The 9,715-nt window shown below is 39.6% G+C and overlaps 1 protein-coding gene across 1 annotated transcript; it reads left to right on the top strand.

Annotated features, from left to right (window-relative positions):
* The first annotated feature begins 6,779 nt into the window (after positions 1 to 6,779).
* On the top strand, positions 6,780 to 7,913 carry LOC118339511 (zona pellucida-like domain-containing protein 1). The gene has a single exon (XM_035677196.1). The coding sequence runs from the start codon at positions 6,780 to 6,782 to the stop codon at positions 7,911 to 7,913; it is 1,134 nt and encodes a 377-aa protein (XP_035533089.1).
* Positions 7,914 to 9,715: the final 1,802 nt, after the last annotated feature.

Here is a 9,715-nt window from a genome sequence, read left to right as displayed (position 1 = left end):
CTCTGCTGCTGCCACTGCATGTTACACAATATGTTGAGTTTAAAGGGTCAGTTCACACAAGAAATTAGTTTTCTCACTTAGCTCAGCTGGGATCATAGGGACTATTTCTTTGGTACTCTCAGTGAAAACTGTCAACATTGCGGTCTGTGGAATCTCCAAAATAAAGTAAACAAAGCAAAGACATATTGCTGCTGAACTTGCATGACATTTACATTCACAATAACATTCACCTTCATTGTATTGGGGTGGAGGCAGAAATTTCAGAAACCAAAATCTCTGCATTGCTCAATACTACAAGAGGTAAGTAAGAGAGGCTCGTTTGCTAGCAGCTCACAAATACAACAGCTGGATTGTGGTGAGGCCTAAAATCAATCAGTCTTCCAAACAGCAAGGGTCCACATCTGGTGTAACTCAAAACTAGAGCGGGAAGGGGGGAGGCGATTCAGCAGGTGATGGCAGCAAACTTCACTAAAGAGTGAAACCGAGAGGAGAGGCAGGAGGAGAGGGGAAGAGGAGAGAAAAATGGAAAGGAAAGGACGGGACAGTAGAGGAAAGGAGAGGAAAGTTGGATGAAAGAGGACAGAAGAGGAGGGGAAAGTAGAGGGAAGGAGGAAAGGAGAGTAAATGACAGAGCATTGGAAGTGAGGAAACCAGAGAGTAGCAGACAAAAGAAAAGGGAATGAGGGAAGATGAGAGGAGAGGGGAGGAAAGTTGTGTAAGGGAAATCAAAGAAAAGTAGAGAAGAGAAAAGAGGAGAGGTAAGGAAAAGAGAGAAACTAAAGGGAGTGGAAGAAGAGAAAGGACAGAAGAGAAAGGAGAGGAGAGAAAGGAACAGAAAGAAAAGGAATGGAAACAACAGGAGAGGAGAGTAGAAAGGACAGGAAAGAATGGGAAAGAATGGGAAAGAAAAGAAAGGAAGAGGAGAGGGGAGCCTGAGAAAGGAAAGGAGGGAAGGAAGGTAGTGGAAAGGAAAGAGAGAGAAAAGGGAAGAAGTTGTAATTGAAAAAATGTAGGAGAGGGTAGAATATCGGAGAAAAGGAGAGGAGGAGGCACAGCAGGAGGCACAAGGCGATCCTGAGATTTGAGTTATTCTCTTATTCATGTTCAGATATTGCTCCTTAGGAAACTGTAGACACACTCAGCCTCCGTCCCACCCAACCAGAAGCTCTCCGGGGTAAATGGCAGTCAACACTACGTCAAATCTAATGACATTTTATAACGGTACAGGAATGTGTGTGTGTCTGCGTATACATTTATGTGTGTGTGTATACATGAACGTGTGTGACCGAGCTGCAGGAAAGCAACTGCTCCGGGGAGAGGGACATATCTGCTTCAGTTCTTAACAGCTGGTCCCTGCAGTTGCCCTTTTCCACACATGAAAGGGCAGCAGTCACCGTGTGTGTACATGCGTGTGTGTGTGTAAAACATGAAAGACAAACGCAGCAACAGGCATGGTAAATGGTAAATGGACCTGTACTTGTACTTGTATAGCGCCTTTTCGTGGTTTTCCAACCACTCAAAGCGCTTTTACACTACGTGCCACATTTTCTCTCTCTCTCTCTCTCACACTCACACACACACACAGAGCGATGGCAAAGTCCATCGAACAGAAACTAACTAACTCATTCATACACATTCACACACCGACGCTATGNNCTGCCTCTGAGCCACAGCCACAGTCACTAAAAAATATTCAGTGCCTTGTAAATCAGTGCCACACTGATGCATGAACCATTTGAGTGTGTTGAGAGTGAGAGTTTCTACGCTGCTCTTATTAATTACGTTTATAAATGTAATACATTTTCTCATACCTGTGTGTCATGTATAGGGGAAAAACAAATTAACATTCGAGAACAGACTTATTTTGGTTATTTTACCATTTTTCTAATAAACTGTATTTAACCTCAATGGTTATTGTTATCTAACAGTCACTCATTCTGCTATTCTCAATGTCATATCTTCACATTTACATTCAGACTCCAGACTGAAAACAATTTTTTTTTCTTCATCATAAAAAAATAACATAATAATAGTCTATAAATTAAAATAATGCAAAACAATGATTTAAGCATGAGTGCAAATTAGATATAAGTCCCAAGTTTGCAATTTCGCCCATTTTGCACATGACATTACAAATTTATTTGACTAAAACTGCTGACTCTATTTGATTCCAGAAGTCACTTCATATGTGGTTTGTATCCCTGTACGTCGCAGCTACAAGAAATTTTCAACAAAAAAACCCATACCGTATGATGTTGCAAATTGCATCGATTATAAAAGACTTTACCAAAGTTGTGTCATAATATTAGTCTGCAATTAGATACATCTTATCACTCTTTTCACACAACTACTGAAGGATTACATCCTGAAAAAATTAGTGGTACAAAGTTTCAACAATTGTTTTGAGATGCTCATAATTTCAGAGAATTTCAGAAATAACTTTTGATTTACGACACAAGGTTCTTGTACCAAATGAACAGGGCTCTTGCGTCGGGCAAGCAACTCAACCCTTGACCCTGGCAGAAGTACTTCCATATTCTTTCACAACAGCTACAATGCTATTGGTTTTAGAAATATGAATTCTTGCAGAACAAAATAATAGATAGAGCAGTGATACACAGCCTGTTTTTTACTTTCCCAGTAAAGATGTCTCAAACAGGAACACAAGGCCTAACAGGAAACACCTAGATTTATATCAGCTTGTCCTTCGTGCATGTAAGATTCACAATCCTGTAATGTTCTTACATTTTTGCAGTAATGCTGCTTTATACTATGTTACTTTCGCACCTCTGTGAACAGACTTTGCTTGATCAGAGTGAAAGGAGTTCTGGTTTCAGCACAGAGGTCAGTGAAGTCTCAAATTGCCACCAAAGAAAGTTGAGTGTATTGTTTCTGCAGTCTTGACCTTGTTTAGTTTTTGGTGTATACATATAACATAAAAGCGCCATTTCAGTGCAGAGGAGGTTGTGGTGTCAATTACTGACCTTACAACACAACTTTATTAATACTGACACACCCCAGTATGGAAAACTATTTGAATTTGGCTCTAAAGTGTATTACTGCTGCATGGTCTACATCTCAGAATTGTGTTCATGGCAACTTCTTCTCTGCAGGGAAATCCTTGGAGATCAACCAGCTCTGCACTCAAATAGATTATAGAAGTCACATGACCACTCATTTCTTTTCATTCTTTTATGTAACTTTTCCAAATAAATAAAATTTCCAGAGTATTGTGCTAATAAACATTCAGCATGTTGTACCTCAGAGCATTAACACATTTCAAATGTGACATTTCATTTCCTTAGCACAACAATTGGGCGCTGGGTCAACTTCTATGGCGGCTAGCTTTACAGGGTGATATATTATCTGGTGTGAACCGGGTCAAGGCTATAATGGCAAAGCAGCACCCAACCGGCATAGGAGGAAATGGCAGAAAAAAGTATGAAACAGACAAGCTTTTAATTAGCACAGGCCCATACATGGGGAGAAAAGGAAAGGTGTGTAAGTGTGAGTACGGTAGGGCATCCCATATGTGTGTTTGTACTGTACACCAAACCTCTACCAGAAATCCTACATTTTTTGAATTGTTTGGCTATAGGAAACACACATGGTTACAGAAATATTCAACAGTCAAAAATATATAATCACCAGTATATAAATTCTGAGTAGATTGAGAACAAATACATCATGGGAGACCTGTAAGATGGCTGTGACTGTTTGAGGTCAGCTCAGACCACAATTCAAACAATAGAAGCTCCGGTCAGAGTGACAGATTAACACTCAGCTTGTGTTCTCTGTACAGTCTTGCTGACAGTCACATCACTTCACCTCCTCTGTCTCAGGAGCTGTCATCACCTCGCTGCTGCAAGCAGCTTGGCAAAATAACCCATAAGGCCCAATCATAACAGAGAGCCATTTGGTCACGACCTGTGCAGTAAAGGAGCGACACAGGGTTGTATTTTTCCTCCAAACAGAAATCCCACCTCGTTTTTCTTCTTTTTTTACGTGTTTCCGCCTCTGCAACTCCTCAACACCGCAGACCCTCCGGCTGATTTGAAGGCTCTGAGCATTAATCACACAGCCAGAGCGGAGGTGAGCAAGCAGGAGAGCAGCGACCCTCCCTCACCACCCTCGTGACCCCATTGTCCCCCAAACACCAGCCCTGTACCCTGATAAATTCACAGCAGGACTTTGACAAAGTCTGTTTGTCGTCCTTCCTCTCACTTCCTGTCTGATGTCATCACCACAGACAATGTTGCTGTTAATGTTGTCCATTAATAAAGGACAACAAGGGGATCTAATGGGACTGACAGGACATATGTGAGTGTGTAGGATAAAGAGTCAAGAGAAAAAATTTGTTGTATCTATGAATGAGAGATTCAAATGACCTTTTCAGTGCAAATGGGATTACCTATTGTTCATTTGGTTAACTATATAATTTTACATCAATGATTTTTCTATGATTGCTATTTGTTTATACTATCTTTACGTTACATGTGTATTTTATGTTTTTGTGTCTTTAGAAATGACATAAGAAGAATGAAACCATCTGGTATTCTAGTTTTTTAATCTATAAAATAAAGTACTTCATGTGAAGTTCCATCTCAGATGGTAAGAACTATTAAACCCCACACACACACAGTCAGTATCTGTGCTGCTAAAGTAGGTTTGTGGTGTAACATCCTGTCAGTGTCTAATACTGCACTGGTACAAAGGTGTCCTATTATAGTGGGGACATTAAAAACTGGGTCATAATGAAGACATTCCTTGCGGCAAAATGGTGAGTGACATGCTCAGTGCTCTTTGGCTGTTCAGTATAAACCTATGTTTTGTTAGTCTACATAACTTTCAACCTTGACCATCATAATATCACTGACTTCTGACCAAGTCCAAAGTTGCATAGTTTTAAGATGATAGTATGGATACTCCCTACGTGATGTATACAAAAATGGCCAAAATGGGAATAAGCAGATGAGAATAAGGCAAATCTGGAGTATGGTGTATGTATGTATTTTTAACTTGGCTGGTCCAGTGGGACTGTTTGTGTTTTGCTAGCTTCATTACATTCAACAACTCAACATAAAATCTGAAAATGGGCAGAACAGGTTGTACCATAATGAGTAATGTTTATATTAATTAGACTAAAATATAAGTTGCTTATGGAGGTTTGTGTATATTTGTGTGTCAAGAAACAAAGAGATGTTTCTTGAGGATTTGGAAAGTGATACAGTGTAATGTGAGTGAGCTCCATGTCCTTTAATGTTTGGAGCTAATGTCTCTGTCATGATTCAGTAGGATTTACTATCTTTGTCTCCACTGACACTGCTTGCATTGAGTTACCGTTACAATACACTGCAGGATCAGCTTGTCCTTTCATCACTAGCCTCTAAATATAATAGCTTACCAACATATATATAATATAACAGGCTGATACGCCTCCCATATGTGACACCAAAATGAATCCAAAATCTTCTGTATCCTCCTCCAACACACAGACATGATTTGTAGTGTATATGAAAAATAAATGGGTTTTAAATTTTCCACGCTATTTTGCCAGGATTGTGGTGTTTTTAAACACAAAAACACCAATTCAAACCAAACTAATTGCTAACAAGTACTGTATAAATGCACTGAATAAAAAACAGAAACAATATGCAACTAAAGCCATTGTATGGCTTATGTTACTAGCTGCAACCTCTCATCATAGGTGTATATGTCTATGAACTGTAAGAAGTTTGAACAAAAAGATTTTCTCTTTTCATATTGTTTTATTCAATTAAAACACAATCTAAAATAAGTGACATTGTGAGATCCACAATGACAGTCATCCAGGTTAGAGAAAAAGCTGAAAATGAACACAGTTTTGTGTTTTAACTTATTATCCTTATCCCTATCCCTTTATTTATCCCACAACCCCATCATGGTGATCCCTTATACGAATCATTTTGTTTTGGTTAGCTTAGAATGAGACATTTTTATCTACAGAGGGAGCGGATCCTCTTCAACCACTGTATTTCTACAGTAACTCAGAACCGACAAACCAAAACTGACATGTTTTGTGGCCACCTTTGCCTTTTTCATGCTTGGCTGAGTCAAGGGATTTTAGTTGGTCGCAATCTGAAATCTCACTGCTACATAATTTATGTAACCAATCAAGTGTCATTAGATTTCAACAAATACATTATCTTTCCCCTATATGTTGTTTATGACATTGTCTTGTCTTGTTTGATTGTCAAAGAAATGTCAGGATAAATGAGGCGCCCCATAATGAATCAACCAATGGGTCACTGCCTATTCCCATCTAGGTCATTTTTGAAGCTGCTTTGTAGCATTGTATTGGTTACGCCTAAATGTACCTTATGCAGTGTTATGTTCTCTTACTTCATGAAGGATTAGTTATAGGGGTCATGGAAATATTTTAAAGCACACTACACAAAGAAACAGGGCCATTGTCTTTGCCTGTCATTGTCTTGTCTTTTTTTTAAGACAAGAAGATGCTTCAGGTTTCAGTTATTGCCCTTAGGATATGGTCCAGGATGTAGTTCTCCTTCTTAATACTTTTCACTTGTTCACAAAATAGCAAGGTGCTTGACCTTGTTTTGGACCAATCACAGAAGACACACTTACCTATAAAGGCCCCTGAATACAGCCCATAAACTTCAAACGAACTGAGAAGATCTACAAGCCTTCAGCAGCAGAGTCAAAATTTAAGCAGAGAGATCCAAACAAATCCAAGGCAAAGCTGAAGAATAACAATGATTATTTTACTTTTACTCTCCATGATAGCCAGAAGTGATCAGCTAATGCTGAGTGAGTGTGGAAAAGAAGCAAGACGACCACAAGTCACTGACATCGCAGTGAAGTGTGGTACTTCATCCATTGGTCTCGCGATTCAGATCTGCCCTGTCATCTACACTGGCTACAATGAGACTCTACTGATCCTGAACCATATGCTGGACCCAGCCTGTAAAGCAACCCTTGATGATTCTGTGTCTCCACCTGTTGCTCGCTTCAATTTCCCAATAAATATGACCCACGCTTGTGGAAGCATATTCAGGACCACCAGTGCTACTGGGACAGGTATATTCTCAGACTTTTCCAACATCCAGTCGGTCAACATCAGCGGTGTTGTTCGGTCCAGCGATCTTACAGCAGGCACAATCACGTACAATGCTGAGCTTAAGTACTACTACTCCTGCGCCTATCCCTTAGAATACCTGATCAACAACACCCAGATTGATGTGTCTGCTTCCTCCATCGCAATCAAGGACAACAATGGAAGTTTCATCAGCACCTTAAGCATGGAGCTGTTCAGTGACAACACCTATACCAAACCAATGGTCATTCCACAGCTGGGGATTGAACTGAGGACCAGTGTGTATGTCGAGGTCAAGGCCACCAACTTGACAGGGCAGTATCATGTCCTGCTTGACCGGTGCTATGCCTCAATCTCCCCACTGCCTTCAAACTCCAGCTACTTCAACCTTTTTGTCCCCTGTTCAAAGGATCAGTTCACCACCATGATTGAGAATGGAGACAGCCAGAGTGCCCGCTTCCGCTTCCCAGCCTTTCGCTTCATCGAGCAGCAGAATGAGACTGTGTCCACCTACTACCTCCACTGCATTACACGGCTGTGTGAAAAAAGCACTTGCAGCGCCTTTAAGCAGTGCAACAACAGACGGAAGAGGAGCACCCTGGACACATCTGAAGAGGGCATAACCCAGACCTATACCATCTCTTCTCCAGAGATCATCACCAAAACCGAGAACAATGAGTCCAAGGAGCAGCCTCTTGTTGCCAAAAAACAAGGCAACTCTCCTGTCGGACTTGGTGTGGCTGTTGGCATCCTTGCCTTTGCTTGCCTTATTGCCCTTGGTGTTGCAGCTGTATTTTACAAAAGGCTCAGGAACTAAGGAGGCATTCATTCAATTCAGTGCAGCATATTGGCTCATGCACTTCAGTGCAGAATCTGCTTGCTTATTATACTTTTCTGGTGGAGGACAGGGTTCAGCTCATCATTGTGTCTGGAGATCTTTGTATGTCTATTACTGTAGCTCTAACTGTGTATCAGTCCTGGAAAGATAGTTGGGAGAATGGTGCATCTTTAGAGGATTCAGGTGATTTTGTTAGTGTAAAAATTAATTTTCCCAATTTAACAAAGACAAGCTTTTAAGTGTTAATGCATGTCTGCACTTTATAAGCTTTGAAAATAAATATACATAGGAAGAAATGGTAACTGGAGGGAAAGTCTAATTCCCATTCTTTATACGTGTAATGTTAGGTGTGTGGGGTGTTTTGAAAGTGAAATCAAAGTACCTTTCAAAGTATTATGTCTAATTTATTGAATTCCTCTCATTACTTTTGAGCAAATAAAGCTATTAAACTGAAAATGCTACATTGCCTGAATCCAAAATTCGTTTGTGTTTTTCACTGATTTACTACAGTTTCTAAACAAATCAATTCATGAATCATGTCTACAAAGCACCTTAGGCCCCACCACCCTTGTGTCCATCTCCCACAAACACACTAAAGTCATTTATTAACAAATCATATACTGAAGAGTGGGAACAGTACATTGTCTCATGCAGTGCCATTTTAAGAAATAGACTGTAGAACAACTTAGTTTCCTTGCTTGTTAACCATTACTGATTTTGATTCTGCAATCATCTACTGCTGTATAAAATAAACTAGGAAAAATAAAAATAAATGGATCAAATTTAAGAGTCTGTGTTGTTCATTAACATATTACATGCATATGACTGTCAATACGGTAGAGAGTTGTTACAGATCCTGTGTCAAAAATTTAAAAATAAAATGAAAAAAGGCTACCCACATATATATTATGAAAAGTGCATTGATTATTTAATCTAATCTGTGACTTCAGTACATGAAATATGGACAGATAACATTTACACTCAACACACAATTCAGAGACCGCAATATGGTAAGCTTACTGGATAGTAGGGAGAAACCACAGCACTTGAAGGAAACTCACACAGACAGAAATAACATTAAATCTATTCTATCTATATTTGAACTATAAGCTATAATATGTATTTACGTATATGTTCCATACACAAGTAGCATATAAAAGCTTTTCCCGATAGATCAAACTCCAGACAGTATTCCCTCACCCTCCTGTGTGAACGTCTCCAGAGTTTTCCCAGCTGGCCTCAGGCCCCGTAAGGCCAGTGTATATATCAGAGGAGGAAGCTGTCTGCCTATCTGGATACATGGAGCAGTATATCTCTGACCCCACTGGGCCACAACTGCCCTGCCTCTCTGTGATGTGCCCCGGAGGTGAAGGTTGATGAATGGAGAGAAGATGCTGAGCCCCCACATGAGTAAAGGTTTTTCTTTGTGCTGGTTTTAGTATTTTTCTAGTAATACATAGATTGCTAGTTTCCTGCTTCAGGTTGTCAGAAAAGTATAAAAATTAAAAACTAATGCCAGTGGTTTAGCATTGATAAATAACAATAACACACAAAGTTACAATAACATTTCTGTATGCCTTCTTGCAGACTTAAAATTGCTTAAGATACAGTCTTTTAAGTCAACGTTCACATGACATGTATAATTAAAAGCAACGTCTATTTTAAAATGTATTCTCCAGGGATGCACCAAAGTAGCTCAAACATCTGAAAGGTCACTTGCTGCCAAAAAGCAAATTATTTTTTATAAATTAAGATGCCATATCATATCAAAATTATAGATT

The sequence above is a fragment of the Morone saxatilis genome, unplaced genomic scaffold (genome assembly GCF_004916995.1).
Source record: "Morone saxatilis isolate NCDOM2014 unplaced genomic scaffold, NCSU_SB_2.0 Contig5, whole genome shotgun sequence".
Classification (NCBI taxonomy): Eukaryota; Metazoa; Chordata; class Actinopteri; family Moronidae; genus Morone; species Morone saxatilis.
Note: the sequence above shows the minus strand (reverse complement) of the source record. Positions and strands in the feature narration are given on the sequence as shown.

Bases quoted from the DNA above. Each gene is read 5' to 3' on its own strand.
- LOC118339511 (XM_035677196.1), top strand. From the start codon at position 6,780: ATGATAGCCAGAAGTGATCAGCTAATGCTGAGTGAGTGTGGAAAAGAA.